At 38.2% G+C, this 25,538-nt stretch overlaps 1 protein-coding gene across 4 annotated transcripts in view; it reads left to right on the forward strand.

Moving 5' to 3' along the window:
• The window catches only part of tsnare1 (T-SNARE Domain Containing 1), a 100,271-nt gene that overhangs the window by 57,667 nt on the left and 17,066 nt on the right, over window positions 1-25,538 (forward strand). For 3 of the 4 annotated variants that reach the window (XR_008963386.1, XR_008963385.1, XM_057340287.1), the window contains exons 9-10: window positions 4,209-4,281; window positions 15,172-15,254. Coding sequence is in view for 1 of the 4 variants with exons in the window: in XM_057340287.1 (XP_057196270.1) it covers window positions 4,209-4,281; window positions 15,172-15,254 (156 nt within the window). In the remaining 3 variants the exon portion in view is untranslated. The remainder of the gene's footprint in view (window positions 1-4,208; window positions 4,282-15,171; window positions 15,255-25,538) is intronic. The other variant, XR_008963387.1, reaches the window with a different exon arrangement.

Here is a 25,538-nt window from a genome sequence, read left to right on the forward strand (position 1 = left end):
GAATAAAAGCACTATTTATTATATTTACTGAATTTGAAGTCAGTTTATTTGTTTATTTGTTCTCGTGCCTAAGCTTACCTGGGTAAGTTGTCACATTTACTGTATGTTGTAATTTTACACATTAGAATATTTGTCGTGTCATTTATGAATTGATTATAAGGGTAATAAACAAAAATGAAAACTGTGTCATCATTTACTCACCCTCTTGTGGTTTCAAACCTGTACGACTTCTGCGGAACACACGGGAAGATATTTTGAAGAATGTTGGTAACAGAAAACTGTTGGGCCCCGTTGACTTGCATTGGTTTTGTGTCCATGCAATCTCATGCAACAGTTTTTGGTCACCAGCATTCTTCAAAATATCTTTTGTGTTTTGCATAAGAAAGTCACGAAGGTTTAAAATGACAAGAGGGTGAGGAATTTTTGGTGAACTATCCCGTTAAGGCCTGTGCCAAAAATATCTTTATAATCAAACAAATTGGCATTATGAAGTCAGTCTCCTTTGATGCAAAAAACCACACAAAAAGAGGCTCTCAGGCCTTGCGGTTGTTTATCGAGATCCATCTCTGGTTACACATTTAATTAAACCTGTGTGATCATCTCTCTCAAAACCTAATTGCCATCCATTGCCCTGTTGCAATCCACACAGGGAGTCCCCTTCAAAGTGATCAATTCTCGTCTTGAAATCTCGTCTGTCTTTTAAACCGTGACGTTCGTTGATACGGAAGTACCCGTGATGATTTATGACACAGCCTCGCCTCGTTTGTGACTATCGACCGTGTCTTATCTCACCTGTTTCTTTCTCTCTACTACAGCTCCTTCACTCACTTATTTATGATGGTCAGATCTCTCGCAGCTGATTGTCTACCGGTGTGACTGAACGCTCCTTTTCGCAGGCTATTATGAACCTATCAGCCACCAGCCGACTGCTCTGCCTCTATCATCTTCTTTCTAACGTGCTCTCGGAGTTACACACACCCAGCTGGCGGCTTCTGAATATGGAGATTTCAGGTTGTTAGCCCTGGGGGAGCCTTGATACGTGCTGCGTTCAGTGAGAGAACTTGAAATCAGAAACACAGAGGGTAGTCAACTCGCATTATCTTCACCCGCTGTACCACGTCTGCATCATCCACAGCGCATTTCAAGGCATAACAATTGTTCCTAGACCGTAAACATTGCATTGGTGTTTACAGCTTTAATGTTATCATCTGTATGCAAGACGGTGTGATTTTACCTTATGCTGTTTTTATTTTTCCCCAGAAATCCTCATTAACCGTTTTTTTTCTGTTTTTGGTTCCCAGAATTCTTTGCGTAAGGTTGTTATTTAATAGGTTTTTTTTCTGTAAAGAAACAAACTTTTGCCAGTAAATGAGGTAAATTGTGGAGCAGTTGTGATATTGGTGTAACACAAGAGGGCTCTCTTTTGTCTTCAGAGATATAACAGAAGTCATGCTGAACTACATATTTCACAATATCTTCCATATCTTGTCCAAAGTGGACACAACTGCAAATATACCTCAGGTGCCGTATGGAATAGTCAGTTCGTCGCTACTCCGTCTCCTCCTTACATCTCGCCTTATCTGCACAATACATTCTCACAGTTTTCTTGTCTTGGACCGTCTGATGGTTTACAGTCACTCTCACATTCAGCCCTGTCAGTCACAGCTCCTGCAAAACGTCCTGGCTTGTTGTATTCATAGAAGTGCCAATCATCTTCTGTTTGGAAGTGTGGGTTTTTTTCGTGACTTCTGTAGCTTTATCGGTCCTCACATTTAATTGCGTAGCGGCAACTCCTGTCATCTGACCCTGTGAAGCTTGTGTGTGTGTCAGAGTCAGCAGACGTCTGACATTTTGTATCTAATAAAACATAGAAAGACCCTTTGTGTCCAATCAGACCTGTGTTTGTGCTCTCTCTCTCTCTCTCTCTTTATATATATCTGTCTTTCTGTTAAAAAAAACAGGCTCACCGCACATGGAAAAAGAGAAGCTATCTGATCGACTTGACGCTTTGATTGGGTCTTTCTGCTGATGTTCATTATTCATATAGTGATTCATATAGTTATTGAGGATGTATTTTAAATGAACCAACAATCATATGGCATATTAAATGTATGCACATTTTTGCATACAATATTACAGTTACAGAGCATTGGTGTTGTGCATGTAGCATTGTGCATTCTTTAAAGTTTTACAATTGATATGGGTTATGCACATGGATGTGAGGCAAATGTTCAGTACAGAATTTAGGATAACATATTTTTATAAATGAATGAGGAAAAGTTTAAAAGTATTAAAATGTTCCTCTTTTTCTTGTACACTTTGCTATTTTCCTGATTTCTCTGGAAATGTAAAGGAACAGTTCACCCAAAAAAGAAAGTGCTGTCATCATTTACTCACCATCAAGTTGTTTCAAATATGTATACATTTCTTTGTTCTGATGAACACAGATAAAGAATGCTTGTAACCAAACAGTTCTTGGCCACCATTGACTACCGTAATAGGAAGACAGAACTTTCTTTTTGGGGTGAACTGTTCCTTTAAATATATAAAACATCCCACTGCTTCATTACTGTATCTCATATTATCCAAAGTATCCCTGAAGTGCATGCTGAAGTCACTTTACTAGCATTGGTCATCTGTGAAGCCGCCTCCTGTGCTCAAAGTCTCAGGGGCCAGACTTCATGAAGAAGTCACAAAAAGACAAACAGTGGGTTTGGGGTCATAAGGGAACATTAGGGCACTCTTTATGACCTCGTGAATGATGTAAACTAGCACACCTCCCCCCGGGTCTACTCAGACGGCCCTGGGCAGAGGGGCACAGTGTGTTCTTAAAATCAACATGTTATTGCCTTTCTTGTTTAGATATAAATGAACACAAACTAGTTCATTTAACTAAATCCAAAGGCCCTCTTTTTGTTTTTATGTAATCCTAAAATGTTTTTCATTTATTTATTTTTGGAATTTTAAATGCAGTATTTGCTTTATTTTTAATACATTTATAATATATTTACAGTTGACCTTAAATTGGAAAGTGTGGAGAAAACATTTTACAGATAAGGCAGCAAATGATTTTGTCTGGAAGTGAGAGTACAGGAAAGTTTGTTTAGGTCATTTTAGGTAATTTCTTAATATTTCATCAGACTTTTCCCCCAGACTCCCCTCAGTATGCTCAATTGTGTTTGGCGGTTATGACTTGTGCTTTGATTTATTCTGGATTGAACGCCTGTTAGCTACAAACCCAATTCTCAAAGGGGATGCCGCTCCACTGAGAGTCGTTTTTAACCAATACAGTAAATGTACTTACTGTATGATTGCTCTGACTTGATGTCCATGCTGGTTTAGTCTTTAAGTTCCTCCCGGATAAATAATCAAGCATTAAGACGCTACACATCTTTTGCCTTACTGAAGACCTAACTGTAAAATGCTCAAGCTCCTTGCTGGTTAAAATAAATATGTTGCTTTGTGATGGTGCTGACAGCCACGGTGAGAAATGCAGAAGGTCTTTGGTAATGTAGGGTTTGCTAGGGGCCATTTTGGCTCCGGGTGGACAGTTTGTGCCAAGAGCCAGGATGGCTGCCAGTTTCCCAAACAATTGCTGACACCTGTGATGAATGGCTCAATGGTTTCGGCTCCACCGACCCAGCTGCACTTGCATGGGTTTGTGTATGGACAAAAAAGGCCTGTGAGGAGGAGATAGACTGAGGGTTTTGAAGCCGTCGTGTTGCTTCAGGCATGGGTAGAGAGAATAGAGGTTTGACATAAAACGGCTCCAGAGAAGGTGGAGGTTTGGTTTTAACATAGTTGTACTTCATGTTGTTTGTTTTTTATGTTTGATGACTGTCAAAATTGTTTTTTTGTGTGTGGCCACACCTCCTTTTGAAACTAGAAAAATGCATTAAAGCATTTCGATCTTATCCAGAGCGAATTACAAAAAGGAGACGTACGGCAAAACACACTAGGGTGGTCTCGAGCTTGACCCCCTGGTTTTTTCATTTACGAGCAAGTACTATAAGGTATTAAAGACTGTTTATATGTGAGAACGTCTGATAGATGTTCATTATGATCCATTCCTGTTCTATCGTTCTGCTTCATTTGTTGCTTGTTATGTCTTTGAAGTAATGCATGAGAGTACACCGAAGAGCTCTTCAGAACACCTTGAAGCTTGTTTGACTCATCGGCGAGCTTTAACCTCTGGTTTGTTTTTGCAGAGAGACATGCTGGACGTTAATCAGATTATGAAGGACTTGGCCAGCATGGTGCATGAACAAGGAGACGCCATAGGTGAGATCTTATTTGTGTGTGTGTTTGGGACTGTTTTTCAAGTTAAGAGTCTATATTGACTCAGCCTTGTTTGTCTGGCCTTTTATTGATAATCACTTCTCCCCTCCATATCCGTCCCGTAATCCCCTGCTGTGATGGGATGGCGTTTCAGAGGAGTGAACAAGACACCAGCCTCACTGGCTCAATACATAACAGATAGAGTGTTTGTCTCTCCAGCACTGGAGGAGATCAGAGAAGAACAGATGTGTGTGAAAAGATTGAAGTAGAAAGCAGATTCAAGTATGTGATTCGGGAAGTTTCAAGACGTATGCATTTCACACATTACCCCAGAACCATATTATGGTCGTGATTTTCAACAATTTGGTTATAAATGAGAGTGACAACAACCGCATTCTTTAAAGGGACAGTTCACCCCAAAATGAAAATTCTGTCATCATTTGCTCACCCTCAACCTGTATGACATTCTTTTCTTCAGCAGAACACAATAGAAGATAATTGGAAGAATGTTGGTAACCAAACAACGGTGGTACCCATTGACTTGCATTGGTTTTGTGTCCGTACAATAGAAGAGAATGGGTACCGCTGTTGTTCAGTTACCAACATTCTTCCAAATATCTGCTTTTGTGTTCTGCCGAAGAAAGTCACTCAGGTTTAAAATGAAAAGAGAGTGAGTAAACCCGGAAGTTTCATTTTTGGGTGAACTATACCCCTAACTAAACTACTATTGTTGAGTGTGCATCAGTATTGCATTCACCTCAGCGTATTAAATATGTGTGATAAAGAACATAAAAAGATTTTACAGTACAGCTGAGTGTGACATATTGCATGAGATTACCGCGTAGTCGTGGCCTCCCTGTTGGATATTGCCGCTCTTATACTAATTGGTAGCCATCCGACACCATGTCCTTTCGTCCGGCTGTTTTAATTAATCCTGTGCGTACTGTACATTCAGCAGAGCAGATGAGTGAAGATATTATTCCTTCAGGAGAGGTTAAAGATATACTTTGCCCATCTTTCATCCTAATTTAACACTCTCACGGTCAAAGTACAACAGCAGCTCAAGGAGAAATGAGACAAAACGGTGGTGAAAAACAGAGGGAGACAAACTGGATATTGAAACTTTCCTCGTTTCAGCTTTAGTCCGCTTAACATTTACACAAGGAAATGATGTCAGACACGCTTAAGGTTATCACAAGTTATGACTAGCAAAAACCTCAGAATCTAGTGGGAGACACGGTAAACAATAAACCACTCGATAGAACCGTTGTGCCCTTTGGAAAAACAATTTAGGATGCAGGTGGGCTGTTTTTTGGTTTTTCGGGGAGTCTGGGCCATTTTTTGCTCATCTTATTACGCCTCATGTATTGCAGTTTTTATTTTGTTGTCATCTACCATGAGTTTTGTTTATAAAATGATCCATATGCTCTGTTTTGAAATCAATCATTTTTTAAGATGTAAAGATCTTTGAAGACACATTGTTTGGGCCACATTGTAAGGCGGCATTACACACAGTATATCCTCCTTTGTGGATAAAGCAATCCCAGAATGCATAGCAGTGATTTATGTTCAACCTTGACAGATATCCGACAGAATTAAAAATAATGTCAACTACAAATTTTAGCATACAGCGGCATATTTTCATCTTTCTCTTTGAAAACTCTGCTATTCTTCATGTGGTTGCCATATGTTCCTGGAATTATGTGCTCCTTCAAATATACTTCCTCAATTGTTTGTCTATGTCTACGTGATTGTATACACCTCCATACGTGCATGCAAACATGCAAAATGTTTTCATGCTAGCATAGAAAACATTTGCCTCCAGGTTTGGAAAAGTCTTCCTCAAAGCCTTTGGATCAGAGGTAGGCGGAAATGAAAGCCAGTGTGAACAGTTGTGTTTTGCTTTGGGAGTCCATTAGGGTTTAAAGAGTGTCTCTCAATGCTTGAAATAGAAGTGGCTAAATTGCTCTTTTCCATTGTTGCAGGGTGTGTGTTTATCAGGAGGTGGACGTGAATGAGGCTGTGTGGATGGTGGTGATTAGGGGAGGGTGAGATAGGAGAGCGGAGAAGTTTGGATTGGCGCTTTTAGCACAGCTGTATGGAAGGACTTTGGTGACAAAAGCCTGTACTCTGATGTGATGTCATGACACATACCTGAATGAAAAGGGTTAGGCTGTGCTGTTAGTGGTGTGACCATAAAAACAACCAAAACATACACATAGGTTTGTTCCTCTGCATTTGTGAGGGTATCTCATAGACCTCCATTTTTGTAGAGCAGCCTAGTGTAATAATATCTACTGAACTCCCTAACCTAAGCCCCACACAAACTTGATTACATTTTAAGATTTTAATTGAAACATAATTTAGACAATTTTAGTGGTGAGGACCACATAAATGGTCTATAAATTGTTGCCAACTTTTTTTGAGAGACTGGCCTCCGCTTCTATGCCCTTGCAGTTTTGAGGATGGGAGCGACCAGGGAAACCATGAGCCAAACTTGCATCCTGGGTATTTATATAAGCTGATTCACTTTAAATAAGTACTATATCAACTGTAGATATAACTCTTCTGCAACCCTTAAATACTAAGTTCCCATATATTAGTTACACTTAGACTTTATATGTTTGTTTTAAAGGTGCTGCGTGTAATTTTTTGGAGGATGGAGGAACTATTGACAGAAATGCAACATAACATACATAACTATGTCTTCAGAGGTGTATAAAGACCTTTCATAATGAAGCGTTATGTTTTGCAATCTTAGAATGAGATATTTCTATCTACAAACACCGCGGGTCCCCTTGCATGGCATTCGACATGTTGTTTCGACAGTAAATACATTATCTCCTCTGGCAAAGAAGAGGAAAAAAAACGTCACAACATGTTAGTTCTGTGTCAGCCGCCGTAGTGCTTGGGACGGGAGCGGTGGAATGAGCCGTTGGTTGCAGTTCACAACCTCACCACTAGATGCCGCTAAATTTCACACACTCTACCTTTAAAGCTGCAATCTATAGATTTTGCCTCTCTGTTGCCATCTCTGTTTAAAAATACAATTGCTGGATGCTTTACATACTTATCTTTACTCGTGTTGATAAACAACTGACATTTCTCGCAGAATCCTACTCCAGAGCTTAAATTGTAAATAATTATTATAAGCTTAACGTTGTAAGGGTAAGGGGATAGTTTTAAACATTGAGGTTTTATCTACTTGCTCAATGACTGATTTGTGTTTATTTTTTACCAAAAAAACTTGCAGATTGCAGTCTTTTCATTTTTGGAGCCAAGTGGCCATAGTTGGAAAAACCACGCCGTTATTACTGAACTTTCATTGTTTAAAGCTACCATCGATTTTTAAATAAATAAACATTGTGTATTTCCTTACTTTTTTTACCCCTATTTGCAATGGTAAGCTTATAATAATGATGTCACGACTCGGCGCGTAGCGGAAGAACCCAAATGCAGGCAGGCAGTGAAGGGGTTTTACAAACAAGACTTTATTAAACACAAAACAAACACCCTCAATGGGGGGAAAACGAAACTAAGAGATATATATATATAAAACAAAAGACTTCCCACGTGGGGTAAAAACGAAAACAAGAACAGCAAAACTAAACTAAAGGACACGACCAAACGTCTTACGACACGACACGACACGACACGACACGACACGACACGACACGACACGACATGGTAGACCACAAAACTCACAGAACACGGGCAAGGCTGGGAACGGGAACACTGGATGAGGTACAAAGCACATACACAGTACAATCCACGAGCCCAAGACAAAGAAACATGAGGGCATTTATAGGCAAGACAAACGAGGGATAATTACACAGGGCAGGTGAGGAACATTAGACACGAGAGGGAAGCAATACATGAAACGAGAGGGGCGAGGCCAATGACAAGACACAAGAAAACACATGAGATGTAAAACATACACAACTCATGGCTTTCTCATATAAAACCTAAGGGCTCTGTTCCGATCCTGCCACATGACTAGAAATTCATAAACAAGAAGGTAGGACCGTAACAAATGATGCATATTATTATACAAATGATTAAATACATAGCCATTACCATTGTCTCAGATTTGTTTGTATTGTTTGCCCAATTGTTCATACAGAAGTAGCTCGTCTTCATTCTGCTGTTTTCATTTACTTCTTTAGCACTGCTTAAAGGCATCAGTGTACATAGTGCATCTATTAATTTCCTAAAGAGGTGATTTGATTTTGTGGCTAGGAATGCTAAATTGAGTTTCAAACTAATTGGGTGTTTATTTTACGGCTTAGCTTTGTGGCTCCCTAATTGGTTCATTCTGTAATTATTTCTACCCTAATGTTTTCAGTAGCATTCAGCATTCGCTGCTGTGTGTGTGTGTGTGTGTGTGTGTGTGTGCGTGTGCGTGTGCGTGTGCGTGTGTGTGTGTGTGTGTGTGTGTGCGTGTGCGTGCGTGTGTGTGTGTGTGTGTGTCTATGGTGACCAACTGAGGACTCTCCAGATAAGGACTTGTCAGGCCCGTTCATTTAGAGTCACTAAAGTATGTCCCTGTTATTCTCAAATGAATTGAGGTTGTAGAGCCGGTTAAAATTAAAAAGCGACAATTATTTTATTATGTTTTCAGAGCCTTATTTGCTCATGTTTGGCAGTTGATAAGGCTACATTCTGCAGAGCAAGACTGCATGTAAAAAGCTGAATTAAAAGAGGGAATCGGGGCCTGTGTTGCCAGAGCCGGCGTGTGAATCATCTCAAAAGCACAAACAGTCCTAGCCTTTATGGACCCCAATGCAGCACACTCCATCTCCACAGCATGGCTGGCAATACATTGTAGTTTATGGTGCATCCTTCATCAAATTTCTAAGTTCAAGAGATATTTTTGAGTAATTGGTCATAAAATGAATATGAATACAGATTAATCAGAACATTACTGTAGCTGTGTGCCAAATCCTAGTGAGCTGCCTATCGAGGCAGTATTTTAGACATCATCCTATTACAAAGCTAATCCCGAGCATGAAATGCAAGGTACTGTAGCATCTTCATGAAGCAATATCAGAATGCATTGGACTGAAATATATATTTATTTAGTTTCTATTGGCGTAACTTGATACGCATTTAATTTTTATCGTACTGTGTCTTCCTTACATAAACATAAACAAAGTGATACGAAAAGTAATCCACATGCTGCTATAGACGGTTTCATTTTAACAACATAAGCAAACATCACTGCGCATGCTCACTTTTGTGACCCCCGACTGAACTTCCGGTACACATTCACAAACAACAGAGAGCCTGTAGTTTATTTCTGATAACAATCTAAAGAAACTGAGAAGAACCGTTACTTGGCTAAACTTGTATCTCCAATATTTAGAATTTAGACTCTGATACAAAGCTCAACCGCTAGATGTCAATGTATCATACGGTTTGTTTAAATGCGAACTACAGCACCCATTCAACAAATTATTTATTTAATAAAATGAACATGCAACAAAATTCAACAAATAGTTTATTTAATACTATTATTAAATTAAATGTAAATAGTTATATTATAAGACACTAGCCAAACACAAACCGAAAGTTAACTGGGGGTCAGTCGCACGCATGACCGTTGAACGGTCTATACAAATCATTGTTTTTTAAAGGTCCAGTGTGTAGTTTTTTGGATAATCTATTGACAAAAATGCAATATAATATACATAACCATGTCTTCAGAGGTTTCTAAAGACCTTACATAAGCGCTATGTTTTTAATACCTTTGAATGAGCTATAACTATCTACACACACTGCGGGTCCCCTTACATGGAACTCACATGTTGTTTCTACAGTAGCCCTAAACAGACAAACTGCTCTACGGAGCGTGTTTCGAAAAGACATTATCTCATTCGGCAAAGCTGTGCAGCCACTGTAGTGCTTCGAAAGGGAGGGGTGGAGTGAGCTGTTGGTTGCAATTCACAACCTCACCACTAGATGCAACTAAAATCTCCACATTGCTCCTTTAATATGTTTTCAGAACTAGCTATGGTGCATTTTGAGGAATTCAGAAAGTCTTTACGACATAAATGAAACGACTCTTGTAAAATGTTGGTGGTACAGAAGAAATGATAAATATTGATTGTAATATAGATGATGTCTCTGTTTGATACACTATAAAAATGCTGAGTTTCTACACAATATTGGGTCAAAAAGGGACAGACTCAACCTTTGGGTTATAAATTACATTAGGGTGGATTTTTTTAACCCATTGTTGGGTCAAATCTAAACATTTCTGGATTAATTCAACCCAACTGTTCGGTTTGTCCCTTTTTGACCCAACACTGAATTAATTGTATGTCATTCCCCTTCTGTGTTTAATGGAACATTTCGCCACGAAAAAAACAAATTGCCTATATTTTACTCACCCACAGTCCCAAGTTTATATAACTGTCTTCTCTTAGCGGATCACAATCTCAGTTATATTAAATAATATCCTGGCTCTTCCCAGCGTGGCAATGGCAAAGGATAGAGACCGAGTTTTTGAAGCTCCAAAAGCGCATATATCCATCATAACAATAATACATACGACTCCAGGGTTACACGCCCAGGGAAATACATGTCTCATGACACAAAACGATACATTTGTAGGCACGCAGGCCCAACAAATCTCATCTTTTGAATCTCATTGCGTCTAGTGGTTACAAGACATGCGACAACCAATGAAATTCAAAAGATGAGATTCATTGAGCATGCAGGCGTCCATTTTGAGTGAGAACAGACGGCTTGAGGCTGAGTAAAAAATAGGCTAATTTTCCTGTATTTCTACCTAGATCTTGTGTTAATCAGTTAATAAATGACTGTTTAGTAATTAGATTTTTTTCTAAGCTGTAAGTGTTGTATCGGTCGCTGGCGTAAAGACCAAAAAGGTCGTGAATGACTTTCGGATGCATGCGCACTCTCTCAGATATTCACTGTAGCGGCCTGTTTGTTCCCATCTGCTTCACTGTTAACTTCATTCTCGCTGTTTTTCACTTTTGTGACTCAATGAATCTTGTTAAAGCTCCTCCACCTGAGAAGAAGCCCCTGACCTTACAGAGAACATGATATAAAGAACCTAAAGGAAAAACTATGGAAGCGCAATACAACAGCTCCAGATTTAATTATACCAGCGAGCTATTGCACATCACCCAGCTCAGTTACTGTACAACTGACAATTTACCAGTTTCTAGAAATAGAAAGAAACACAGAAAAGGTGAATGGTGGGCTGGAAGATTACAAGATGATAGACACGTTTGAGCTTCAGTTAATTCTCGAAAAGGCCACCTATAAGTATATATATAAATATATCACGTCACCTCCACATGTTTCTTTACGGTCTCTTGCCCCCCCCCCATATATCCCGCCAACAGCAAATCAAATCAAGGAAAGATAAACAAAACCTCATTAGTTCCTACAGCTAGACGGGGGTGAAGTCTACAGTGTTCCCCTCAACTGAGTCTGCCCTGCTTTAACCTCGCCGTGGCTCTCTCGCTTTCGTTCTGCTCTCCGGTGTGGCGAACCACACATTTGTTTTTAATTGGGAAGGGAATTGACTTTGCATTTGAATCTATGTTCTCACTTGCTAGAATAAGTACATGTGCATTGGAACAAGACAACTCATTTGGATTATTCAAAGTTAATAATTGGCTGACTTTTTCCCCGAATTAAGAAAGCAAGGACATAGCCAAGCCTTTGTGAGTGTCTAGCTTAGAGTATGTGTGTGAATTATCGGGAGGGTCTCTTTTGTCGGTTCCTTTGTAGTAAAATACTGGCTAAAGTTGTCAAAGCTGTTTTCTCTTGGTAGGAGATGCCTAACAAATATTACCAGAACCTCTGTTGTTGCCTGGTTAGCAAATGGGAGCACCAATGATATTCATGATTAAATGTTATATTTAAAGTATGTTTCAAAGCAGTAGCAATAGAAAAAAAGTATTCAATGCAAATACAAATGTATCTTAAAAAAATGAAAGTTCTGCCACTACACATCATCGTATTGGGGTAATCCAGGGGTATTCAATTAAAGTTCCAAGAGGTCCGGTCTGTATATTTTCCTCCAAACGGAGGTCCGGACAATATGTTTCTTTTTTAAATAAATAAATATTTAATCAATTTAGCCAAGTTGGATATAAAAGATATCTTTATATCCACTCAGTATGCAGTGTTGGGGAAAGTTACTTTTAAAAGTAACTAGTTACAATATTGAGTTACTCTATAAAAAAGTAACTAAATATGGTACTTGGGTACTTTTTGTGGAAAGTAACTGAAAGTACTTTTGCGTTACTTTTGCGTTACTTTTTCTCACCTAACTGATGCTCATGCTTTTTCAGACTTTGCTGTTCTTTAGTGTTTAATCCTGTAATGCATTTAACAATCCTATATAGCCTATAACACACCTTCATTTTAAAACACATTTCAAATATTTCCTGACCAGTAGTCCTCCACCTCATCAGAGCTCTGCTTACTGTTGACACTGCTAACTTCGGTGTCACTCTCCATATTTATTGTGTTTTGACAGCGCAGCTAGTTGCACAAGAGCTTTTGGGACGGCAGAGTTTCCAGTCGTATAACACTGTGTGGGAAAAGGAGGATTTTTGGCCGGCAAATATGGGTGGTTTTTTTAGATTTAATAAAGTAATATATAAGGGATATGACAGATCCTCTTTGCATTGCTGAGCACTTCGTTGAGCCAAAACAACTCAATTGTATTATACGAAATTATGATTAATCTAATATATAATATATTACTAATATAATATAATATTATTTTGAGGGGAAAATGACATTTAACATATTATGTTGTATATATGCTGGTATTTGGTGAGGAGACTAACAGATGACAGTTGTTTCCTCTCTTTCTCCTGTGCTCCCCAACCCTTCTTCTAACAGTGACCATGTCCATTTAAATCTGCAGATCTGTCTGTGCGTGCAGCGCCACAAACACTCGAACACAGCTTATGTTTACATTCACGATGCATGAGACCATTGATTGCTTTTGCGTGTCATGACTTGCACTAATTTTGCGATCTGAAAGTTATCTTCCAAACATGACCGGCATTTGCAGGGCAATTGATTACTGTTACGACTCGTGACTCGCGCTAATTTCGCGATCTGAAAGTTATCTATTGAGCATGACCGGCATTTGCAGGCATTTTGTCTATGGTGGCGAGTGCGGCCACACTATAGCTCCACATCTGAGCTCTGGCCTCCCATCGCTGTGTCAAGGGTTGCCAGATTTGAAAATGAAGCCGGAACACTGCAGCACTGCAGACATGGCAACACTGCTTATCTGACTAGCGACTGTTTCTGCGCAAAAATGAGCGATCATGTCTACACTACTTTTAATTCAGAATTTCACTTCTGCATTTTAAAAAATGTTCATATAAATCAATGATTAGACTGAAAAGTAACTCGAGTTACTAGAAAAACAAAGTAACTCGAGTATTGATGTGTAAATTTATATAGTAACTGCGTTACATTACTCGTTACTTAAAAAAGTAATATGATTACGTAACGCACGTTACTTGTAACGCGTCAGTATGTATGTATTGTCAGTATGTATGTATTGTAGGCTCTGTGGCATTATAGGGGAATGCCCTATAGAAGTCCGATGATTCATATTTGTAAATACAAAAAACAAACAGCAAATGTAATGAACGAACATGCTCTCATCATAAACAGAAAACAAATTGACTTACTAAATTAGCTTTTCCATGCCATTCATACCAGAACTAAACAATTTCCCAATTAGAACGTTGTTCATTATAAAATGTGATCCTGCTTGTGAAAACCAGCAAAAAGTATTTTTACCGTTTTCTACATAAAATCATCCTACAGAATATTCTGTAAACATATAACAACAATATCTTCAATATTGACTGAATAATGCCATTTAAAAGATTGAAATCTTTAGTGAAATTAATATTATAATAATTAATTAGATTATGAGACTTTAGCCTGGGTTTTTACAGCGTCACAACTGTTTACATGCTGATCAATAATGCTAATGCTAAGTGTAGATAAAAACATTATTGTCATAAAATATCACAAATCTGATTGAAGGGTTGGAGACATATAGCAAACAGTAAATAGACTGACAGATGCAAATGTTTACTGTTGTGTGTCCATTTAACTTCTCTGCGTGTCTGCACTACTATTGTTAAAATAAGAACGTGTCTGTGGTCTTCACGCGGCGTGTGTTTGGCGGGAGAGAAGCAGCACGCGCGGAGCGGAAAGGGATCAAATGAAGCGCATTTGGCGCTAGGCTAGATAAAGATATTAGAGAATATAGCGGCAAAAGATCAATTACATATATATTCGGAAGAGCGCGTGTGATGTGATTCTCTATTGTGTAGAGACGCGCGGCTCAATTTAAACAATATTCTCGCGGTCCGGATCCCGAATTGAGGATGACTGCCTACATCCCAGAGTGAAACACAAAAGCAGAAATGTAGTTTTGAAATGTTTAAATTGCACAAAAAATAAACTACTACAGGCATAGAATAATCCAAGGGTGAGTATTGTTTAGGCCTTGAAACTGTCTCCTGAAAGATGTCATTTTGCGGTGATGGTGGATACAGTAGAAACCCACAATCTTGTTGTGTAGCTGCAGTTTTGGCAACACTATGGGCTTTTTGCTGTCAGCGTGCTCTTATCCCCTTATTCCGGAGAAAGAGAACATGCATGAGAGAGTGAGTGTGTTTGTAAAGATGTTTTGGTACAGGGTGTTCTTGGACATTCTTCTTTGTGAATGTGTGTGTGAGTCACACATGCTCTTGTGATTTTTAATGTTGCGGGCACACGGACAGAAACTCTAAGCTGAAAGAACATTTTCATTGTATGAAACATTGAAACACAATGATAACCGTATTACCTGTTCTCGTTCCACAGACAGTATTGAAGACTACATTCAGACCACCTCGTCGCATGTGGAAACGGCCAATCAGGAGCTTGCGAAAGCCAGTCATTATCAGGTAGTGTTATTTCCGATGTCACTCTTAATATATTGTGAGTTTTATTGACATCTTGTTGTTATGTAAAAAGAGTCTCTATGTAACAGTTTGCGAACCCAAGAATTGTACCATGTTTATTTATCACACACAGCATGCTCTTCCACATGTTGTTATTTATGAGCCACTAAATTCGATAATTATCCTTCAAACATTTACAGTAAATTTGCCATATCCATTTTCAAATGACTGTTCAGATGTTTTCTCCCAGTGAAGTATGTGAGTCAAATGTCCTAGTGGTTATAAAAGTTATAAGAAATTATAAGATTTTATAAGACTTCATATTTTCGATGCTGATATACAATAATGTCGGTAATTGTGATCATTAAATATTCTAAAAACACACAAATTATAATTTGTCAGAACCCCCCAAATTACAAATGAATTCATTAATAACTGATATAATGTTTTTTTTATTTCAGTGGTCATTGCAATATATGACAATCTGTCTTTTTACAGTAATAATTTTTAGTGTGAATGATTTGAGTATGGAGGGGTATTTGTTTCAGTCTGTGCGCATGTTGGCAATTAAGATTTTTAACTTGAAGCTCTTTTTAAATATTGTTTGTTATTATCATTTACGACTTTGTACTGTTTTATCTTTCTTCTGAATGCTGTTGTCTTACTACACCATGTGGTTTTTCACTTAAAGGTCCAATGTGTGATATTTTTGGAGTATCTATTGATAGAAATGCAATATAATATACAAGTACATAACTTTGTCTTCAGACGTATATAAAGACTATACACAATGAAGCATTATGTTTTATCACCTTAGAATGAGCTATTTCTGTCTACACACACAGCGGGTCCCCTTATATGGAATTCGCCATGTTGTTTCTACAGTAGCCCTAAAGGGACAAACTCTACAAAGCGTGTTTCGTAAATACAATATCTCCTTTGGCAAACAAGCAAACACGTCACAACATCTTTGTCTGTATGAGCCACCGTAGTGCTTCGAAAGGGAGGGGAGAGGGGTGGAGTGAGCCGCTGGTTGCAATTTGCAACCTCACCGCTAGATGCCGCTAAATTTCATACAGTGGACCTTTAAAGAGAGAGTTGACATAGAAATACAATTCTGTCACTCTTTACTCACCGTTTTGTTCTTTAGAACTTTATTAGAAATTCCATTTTGTGTTCTGCAGAAAAAACATCAGCGTACAAGTTTATAACAACCTGAGGAGTAGTAAATAATGAGCTCATTGATTTTCATTTTTGGGTGAACTAACAACTATAATAACTTGAATGACCGTGAAATACCAGTCTTTCGTTTTCTAAGATTCACAATATAAATCATTCAGGCTAATGGGTGCAGGCATTTCCTTCTGCATGTTGTCAACCATTGTCACTGTATGCATCTCTTCATCTTGACACACGGGTGCCAGCTTGCGAAAGCAAACGAAAGTCCCCGAAGTGCGGTTTAGCATTCTGCTGTTGGCCGTAGTTTTTGCCCCCTCTTCCTTCCTCCACTTACAAGAGCGCAAGGGAACAAATGAGTGAGTAGCAACAGCTTTTGGATTAATTGTCATTTCATTATCTCAAGGAGAGCTCAGCCGTGACCAAACTCACGCAGAGCAATTTAGCACTTCGCCAGTCTCGCTGCCGCCCACCCCGAGGCGGGACGGAGGGTGCGCGTCTGGCTTAAGGCACTACCCTGTTTCCTTTTAAACATCTCCCATAAACCCACGCCGTTGAACATTACGCACGCAAGTCAATTAAAAATAGCAAGTCATTTCCATGGCCCAACATGTCAGTTCGTCAAAGGCTGGAAATAAATTGAATCTATAATCCATCAGGCCAAGAGCAGTTCCTGTGGAAGGTCTGTAAGTGACAAGAATGATGTTGTATCAGCCCCATCAGAGTTCAATGGACCACGAGGAAACATGATTGTTCATTACCATGCCGCGGCTCCAAACTCTAAACTCAAATGAACAGACAGTGAGGAGTTCACACCATAATACACAGACTCCAGACTTCAATTACCATTATTCATTTGCTCACTTCCTCCATTACAAGCCCATTTTGTGAAGTGAAGGAGGGAAAGTGCTTCACCGGCTACTCTTCAAAGTAAAGCTTTAAGTCTCTTCAGTTTTGGGTTAAAGTTTTCATTTTTGTATGATCAGAACTTGGCTTTTAATTACACATGTCTGGATGCATTTTGCTCAACACGTTTTTTGGTTTTATTTTTTATTTTTAAAGAGACAGCAGTGGTACCCTTGGCTCATTTGATTACAATTGGAGAGATAAGACATGAGATGAGGAAGGAAAAAAACATAGTACTTACTTCTTAGTACTTCACTATATCCTTGTAACATGGGGTCGTCTAGGGAAACAGTTTTTGTTGAACATCTAATGGAACATTTGTTTTATTTGTATGTAAAAAGCAGTTTGTGCATTTGCATGATGTAGGATCTATTGGCGACAATAAAATGAAATGATCTTATATTATCGCTTATATTTTGTATGCACAGTACTAAGTAGAACGTGTGTGTGTGTGTGTGTGTGTGTGTGTGTGTGTGGTTGCTTTGGATAAACTGTATGTTCTTCTGCTCTGTAGTGTGTGACATTGGGAAGTGTGTTGGATTATCAGCCTCTATATAATCCAAATGCTGTCCCAATAGTACAGAATCCATGCAGACCGTGCATCTTATTCTTTTTGCTCTGAGCAGATTCATTGCTTTAACATGCCCTCTATATCAACCCTTCCTCCCATATACACACAAAAGTATGGACAATCCAGTATTAATATATTCATATCACATATTTGCGAACACTTGAGGTTAGGGAAGATGTACATTTGTTATCTTATTTATTTGTGTAACGCATATGCTTATTGTCTTCTTTCTCTTAGGCAGCATTGAGGTTAAATAGAGATCAAATTGAAATATTTGCTCTTCATAAATAGACTCTTAACTTACATTTGTCCACAGGTTTTAGATAAGATATTTGCAGTGGCAGACTGTGCTTCGATGTTGGTTTGGTATGTCCAAATCTTAAATTCAGTTTAAATTCAGTATTGCTTCGACATCTTTTATGGTGTAGGAACATCTCTATCAATCCCTCTTTCTTTGCATGTGTACCGCTCCTCATGCTGAAACTCTGTCAGGTTTGTGTAATGTATGCAGAAAGGAGCTGATCAGTGCTAAGACATGCTGTGATCAGGCACAGCAAAGCAAATCAATCATGCAGTGTAATTTAGAAAATGGTGATGAATGGAGTTAGCTGGGGGTGATGACTGTCACATTGGCCTTTTTGTGATATTGGAGTTGAAGTGGAATGAATATGTATGGGAATAAGAGGACGCTGTTGCAAGTTTTAGTCTATGTGCATAATGTTCAGTGGGTTCAAGTGTGGCCTCTGTCCCTTTAAGGCAAGTCACTTTGGTTGGTCACTTGGTGGCCATCTAAGTACTGGGAGATATGTTCTATGTACGGGCACAGTGCAGTACGTTTATAGCTACTTTAAACAGAAATGACTCAATGAAAAAAAGAACTTTAGATTCAGTTTGAGTTAGATTTAGTTTCATTTGAACTTTTTTAACCGTTGTTGTTTCATTTTATTTTTAAGCTGCAGGCCGTAACTTTTGCAACTACTTTTCAAACTACGGTTTCAAACAAAAATATACAGGTTATTTGTGTGTTTTTCTCTATGGGGTGTGAAGTTAAATGATATTAAACTGACATTTCCCACAAAATCATACCAAACTTGTGATTGAGAATCAGCATAAAGAGTTTTGAACACTGGTTTTGTGCTTTCTTAATAACTGATTTTTGTGGTAACGCTTACACAGTAAAATCGCCAGTGTTAATAAAGGTCAAATTAACTCTCATAGTGTATATAATTATATACACACTGAGCGTTAATTAGATTTTTTGTAACACTGGAGATTAATAAGGTTTCATGTGTAACATGAAATGCATAACATAAACTAAAAATGAACAATATCGTTTTCAGCATTTATTAATCCGTGCAATGTAAATGAATGTCAATACAATTATTCATGTTAGTTCACTGCGTTCACATTGTTAACAGATACAACTTTTCATTAAAAAAATATATTAGTAAATGCTGACATTAACATGAACTAAGATTTAATGCTGTAGAAGTATTGCTTATTGTGAGTTAATATTAGCTAGTACATTAACAAATACAACCTTGTAATGTGTTGCCATTTTTGTTTACGTGCAGCCCAACAAAGTTACGGATTGCAACGTTAAAGAATTGACAAAATTGATGAATTTAAAAATGTTTCTTAATCAGTGTTGGGTGTAACTAGTTACTAAGTAATGAGTTACTGTAATTTAATTACTTTTCCTTGAAAAAGTAAAGTAAGGGATTACTCTTATTTTTTCTGTAATTTAATTACAGTTACTTTTGATGTAATTAAACTAAATACTTTGTGTGATATACTGTATGTGTGTGCAATAGTGGAATTGACATCAAAATTCAAAGTCTAACTTTAAAATCTGTGATTTAATATATAATTCTCACATTTGTAATACTTTCAGTTAATAAAAATACTATATGTAGTTTAATATTATTTATTTGAATGAATTAAAAGAGCCGTTTCATGCCTATCCTTGAATCACTAAACTAATCAAGGTTGATATAAGATATAGAAAGTAATTAGTAATAAGTAACTAAATACTTTTTAGAGAGAGTAATTTGTACAGTAATCTAATTACACTGTTGAATATGTAATTAGTAACTAGTAATTAGTTACTTTTTGAGAGTAACTTACCCAACACTGTTCTTAATGATCTGTTTTTGAGATCTGTTAAGTTTAGTGTTAATCACATAGTGTTCACTAACCCTGATTGTTGAATTACAAACAGCTCTTCAACACTAAGAAGTTTAGACACACAGAAACTAAACTCATTTGCTTATGTTCTCAGAATTATGTGAAGTGAGAAGATCAAGGTGCAACTGTTAAAATGGCCCTGTTCATCTATAAAGCTTTCTTCCACTGAGCTATCAAACACTTGTGTACACCAGACAGAGAACACGGCGTGTTTGCCAAAGGCAGAACTGCAAAGTGAGAACCTCAAGTTCTGTTTATTCGCTGCGTCTTTTAAACATCATAATCAGGAAGACTTGGATTCTGAATTTTTATGTAAATTGCGCGTAAGCCGATTACAAGCCAGGCAGTGGCAGCACAAACATTATTTATTTTATGGACCTTCAATTTTATGAGCAGATGAGATAAAGGCAGAATAATATTATGTCGGTAATCATCATGCCACGTTATTATGGCATTATAAAGACATTTCTAATGTCACACAAGGTAAATGACTCTCTCGTTCTCACTCGCAAATGCAAACCAGGTCTGTCCTTCTGTTCCTCGGGAAATTGTGATGTCCACAGGCAACCTATACGTGACTCACGCGGGTTGAAGTGACTGTGGAAATTCGCAGCATTGTTTCTAGCAGACAGGATTTGTTACAGGGTTTAATTTAGTTGACTTCAAGGTGAGCTCTTGGCGCAGAGGTTAGCAGATATTTTCTGCTCTTCTTCATGGTTGGAAATGCATTTGTGGTCACATGATTAGTTGGCCAACAAAACATAGTGTTGTCCTTTCCCTTCCTGTAATTGGCTATTAAAAGTGGAAAATTGGTGGTCTTCAGTTCATTATAAAACAGGAGCTTTCTAATTCAGGAAACCATGTGAAATGACAAAGATAAATAAACAAAATGACAATAATGAGACGATATTAGTGAAAAAAAACTGTTTGCTGTATGTACTTTCCTGACCAGCTGTAATAATAGTAAACGATATCTGTTTGTGCGACCAATGTGCAATTCGTTTTGCAAAACGTGCACGATCACATTTCCTTTAATGTGTTAATGATTGATGGTTGTGTCGCAAATTCATTAAACTGTTTAATCTGGGAAACACATTAAACAACTGCCAATGGGGTAAGAAAAATAATCTTGTCTCCCTTTGGATTAAGTTGACTTTTTTTACCCCATCGGGTATGTTTTTTGTTTCTTTTAAGCACAAACTCTCTAACTTTGATACATTTTTAGATAGCACTGCTTAATATCTTAAAGTGTTCACCCAAAGTTTGCCCCAAAATTAAAATTCTGTCATTCTTGTCATTTCAAACCTGTATGACTTTCTTCTGCAGTACACAAAGGAAGATACTTTGAAGAAAGTTGGTACCCGGACAATGGCGGTACCCATTCACTTCTGTTGTATGGACACAAAACCAATGCAAGTCAATATATACTGCCGTTGTCCAGTTACCAACATTCTTCAAAATATCTTCTTTTGTGTTCTGCAGAAGAAGGAAAGTCATACAGGTTTGAAATGACAAGAGGGAGAGCAAACGATGACAGAATGTTTTTCTGTGTGATTTCGCTTCTCAAGTAAATGTATTTGATTTAAAAATGTTTAGATGTTTTGTACTCATAGTTGTACAGCAGGTTGACTAAATTGACTGGTTGGAAATCTATTTTCTCTCCAACACTCCATCAGCTTTCCTGTTACCCTTAACTCATTTTCCATCTCTCTCTCTCTCTATCTCTCTCACACACACACACTCTCCCTCTCTATCTCTCGTCCCCACCGCAGCATCCGGAAAATTCCTGCTCTGAACTGCAGCAACAGTTGCATTGTCACCCAAAGCTTTTTTGTTTCCTTTTACCTGATTTATTTTCCTGTGTTCTCTGAACCACAGTAGAGGCCAGAATTGCGCGGAGCAAAAAATCTGCACCGAGGGACTGTATGCTGAGCAAAAAGAAGGCGCAAGGGAGAGAGAGAAAAAGTTTATAAGGCGCGGTTTTGGAGAAAATGAAAGAAAGAAGCAGGGGAATCTGTGGTGACCAGCTGCAAGAGACGAGATAGCAGAGAGAGGCTTTTAATTCCCAATCCCTCCAGAGCCTTTGAAAATTACCAATCTTCTTATCACAGACGCAGGCTGCTTATGCAAATTGTTGTGGAGTGGAACGTTTAAACGGAAAATTACTCGACAGCAGTTTTTCTTTTGCTTCCCTCCCCCCACTCACACTTCCACATAGAAAGCCTGTTTCCATTCTCAGATAAGAAGATGAATTGCTCTTCGCGCTTTGAAGCACGTCAGGATTTAAAGACTCCAGCCTAGCTGTGGTCTAGAACCGCTGCTCTTTCTGGCTTTGTCAAAAACGATGGGGAGTTAGGCGGACGGGGGGCATTTCAAAACAACTTTGAATCGGTGCACGTTCTCAGCTCCCAAACATCGAAGCCTCCCTGCCGAGTCGGAAAAGCGTATATTTAAATCCACTAAGCAGACAAATTCTATTGACACTTTATGCACCGTGTTTTTTATTATTATAATTATTTGTACACTTGTTGGTTGAATGGGTTCCGAACTGGATCCTAATTTCGTGACGCGATAAAGCAACAGATATGTAGATTCCAGTGGCCCGGCGAAAACACGTCTTAGCAACTGAACGTCCAGCAATTTTCCAAAAATCTTGCGAAAACGGAGCAGAGCTCCCTCCCACCGCCACGTCTTATCGGAGTCAAAGAGCAGATGGGTTTTACGAACGCCGTTCAGCCAGAATTCAGGCGCGCCGGAGAAAGCAGTTCTCTCATGCTTGTCCAACCGCTCTTGACTCTGGGCCACGATTCAATTCTGTCTGTGGGAAATCATTTTCAAAGCATGTCTCTGTATTGAGGAGGAGACCTATAGAGGTCAATTGATGGCGGCGCCTTCATTTCATATTGTGGTACTGCTTCAATAGTGGGAACCTATTTGGAAAATAATGGTGTAATTTTGTTCTTTTATTCTTTGTACCTAAAAGACTGGTCATAGTGGAAAATGATTGTTGATTTATTGATTGACGGTGAGGAGTGGCCAAGAAAATGTTGGTGTATAGATTTTTGCTCAAATGGTTGCTATTAAAATTTGTTCTTAGTCTTTTAAATGTACGTTGCTGGGTTTTTATATTTTTCAATCATTGTTCTATTCTTGAAAATACGTCTGGTCTAATATAAAGAGTTACTGACTTTTTTAATAAAGAGAGCGTGAAAGTATCTCATCTGTTCTCAAAACATTGTAGCTTTTATATCGAAGAGCACATTTCTAAGAAACTGCATTTCGGTTGTTTATATTTTATTTTGTTCATCGCTCTAATTTGTTCTAAAACTTTCAAGTTACTGTGTTGCATTGTTGGCCTTCTTTAAATGTCTTAATGTTGTCATTACAGTTATGCTTGTTTTTTTATTATTATTATTTCATAGTACTTAATGTAAATGTGTGTGTTCAGGTTTGAAGATGTTAAGAACCTGATTTTTGACATGTAGAAACTTTCTTGAAGTAGACAAATACTTGAAATAAATGTGATTTAAAAAAGTTATTATTTAATCTCATATGTATATTGGTTTAAAGCTGCATTTCATAACTTTTGTTCCTATCTCGCCATCTCTGGTGGAACATAAAATTGCAGGTTACTTTACATAAATCTTTACATGGGTTAAAGTCAAATGATGTCAAACTGATATTTCCTGTGAAATTATAGCCCAATTTATTAATCACTTTTAATAAGCTTACCATAGAGAATTGGGGTGAGGTAAGGATCACTTACGTCAGTTTTAAACACTGATTTTTATGTACTTTCGTAAAGAGTACATAACTAGGGATTTTTAAGGTCCTACTTTGGTTTACGGAGTGTCCAACAACAATACATAGAAGGTGTAAAAACACTATTATTTCATAATAATAGGTAGTTATTCCCTTACTTCTTGACTGACTCTCAAATGATTCGTTCCGCGATTCATCTGTCTAATCCCCTCCTTTCCGCTAGTCTAGTCTGATGTGATTGGTCAGATGGTCTAGTCTGCTGGGATTGGTCTACCGTGAATGAGGCTCACGAGCTTCAGTGTTTGAGGCAGAAGAGTGAAGTTTTCGCGGGCAGTCCTATAGCAAAACGTAGGCGGGGACTATATGTAGTGACGTAAATCCGCGGCGGTTTGCGAATCGGACTAGTGACGACTCGTTTGCGTGATTCAGAGTCGACTCCCTTTTCTCCAAGCCAATAACTTTTTTATTCATTCACCTTCAGATTTACAACTTGGCAGACTGCTTACTTTCAAACACGCCAACATTACACACTGCATGAAATGTAATTTTCATGATCTCATGTTATGTACTCGTTAACCAAATTTTGTTCATTTTTAACCCAAAAAGTTTTAGAAAAGTTATTTATTAAGTTGTATTTATTTATATAATAATATATTATATAGACCTCGTTGGTTGGCATAATCAATGCTCATTGACGCTAGTACAGAAGAATTTCCTGTTTCAGTTACACAAACGTTTAAACAAAATACAACCAACAGAATATTTGTAAGCGATTAAACATGTATATAAATATCTTTAAGATTTAATTATATATGTAAGATTAAAAAATAATAATAAATCAATAAAAACTGAAACCGGAAGTGCTTTTGGACCAGTGTTTACATCTTGTAAAGTGGTCTATAATATTTTTAAAGGGTTACATGAATTTAGTCTAACTAGTGGCGCATTTCCACCGAAATTACCTGGAACAATTTGTCCCAGAAAGTTTTTTTCCCAGGAAATTTTTTCTCCCCAGACCTGTTGCTGTCTGCGTTTCCATAGCGGTCTAAAGTACCGTGAAGATTAAGCAAATCAGTCCCGTGATGTAGGACTGCATGTGACGGCTTCTCCCAGTCCAGGAGGCGGTGGTAATTTCGAACAACGATGACGTCACCTAAAGCGACGGACACTCGTCATTTTTTTGTGCGACAATGCCCAGCTTGTATAACCGACTCGATATTTTTAAGTATACGTTTTCATTGTGGGTCATCGTTTCCAATTCCCGTTGGATTTCGTCCTCTACAAAAACACTTAATAAAGCCAGGACCTCGTCGTCGGTCCATCTTTAGTATTTATTATCCATATCAAACAGTAAACAGCTGAAACTACACGCACCGCAACAAACTTTTAAAAATGGTGGTTTGTTTTTACCGGAACACGATGCAGCATGAGTCAACCAATGAAATCGTGAACTCAACCAATCAGCATATTCGACGACCAAGGCCCACCCCCGGAATCATCCGGAACTCTTGAAAAGTACTACCTCTCAAGCAGGGACTTTCTGGGGGAGATTTTTACCCGGAACTTTGCTTTGATCCCAGTTCCTGCGGTGGAAACACACCGGCGCTGCGTCCAAAATCGCATACTGTGACAGTACGTACTGAACTTAAATAAGTACCTACCTATCGGCCGTTAAAACAGTGCAT

The sequence above is a fragment of the Triplophysa rosa genome, linkage group LG8 (genome assembly GCF_024868665.1).
Source record: "Triplophysa rosa linkage group LG8, Trosa_1v2, whole genome shotgun sequence".
In the NCBI taxonomy this organism is placed as follows: Eukaryota; Metazoa; Chordata; class Actinopteri; order Cypriniformes; family Nemacheilidae; genus Triplophysa; species Triplophysa rosa.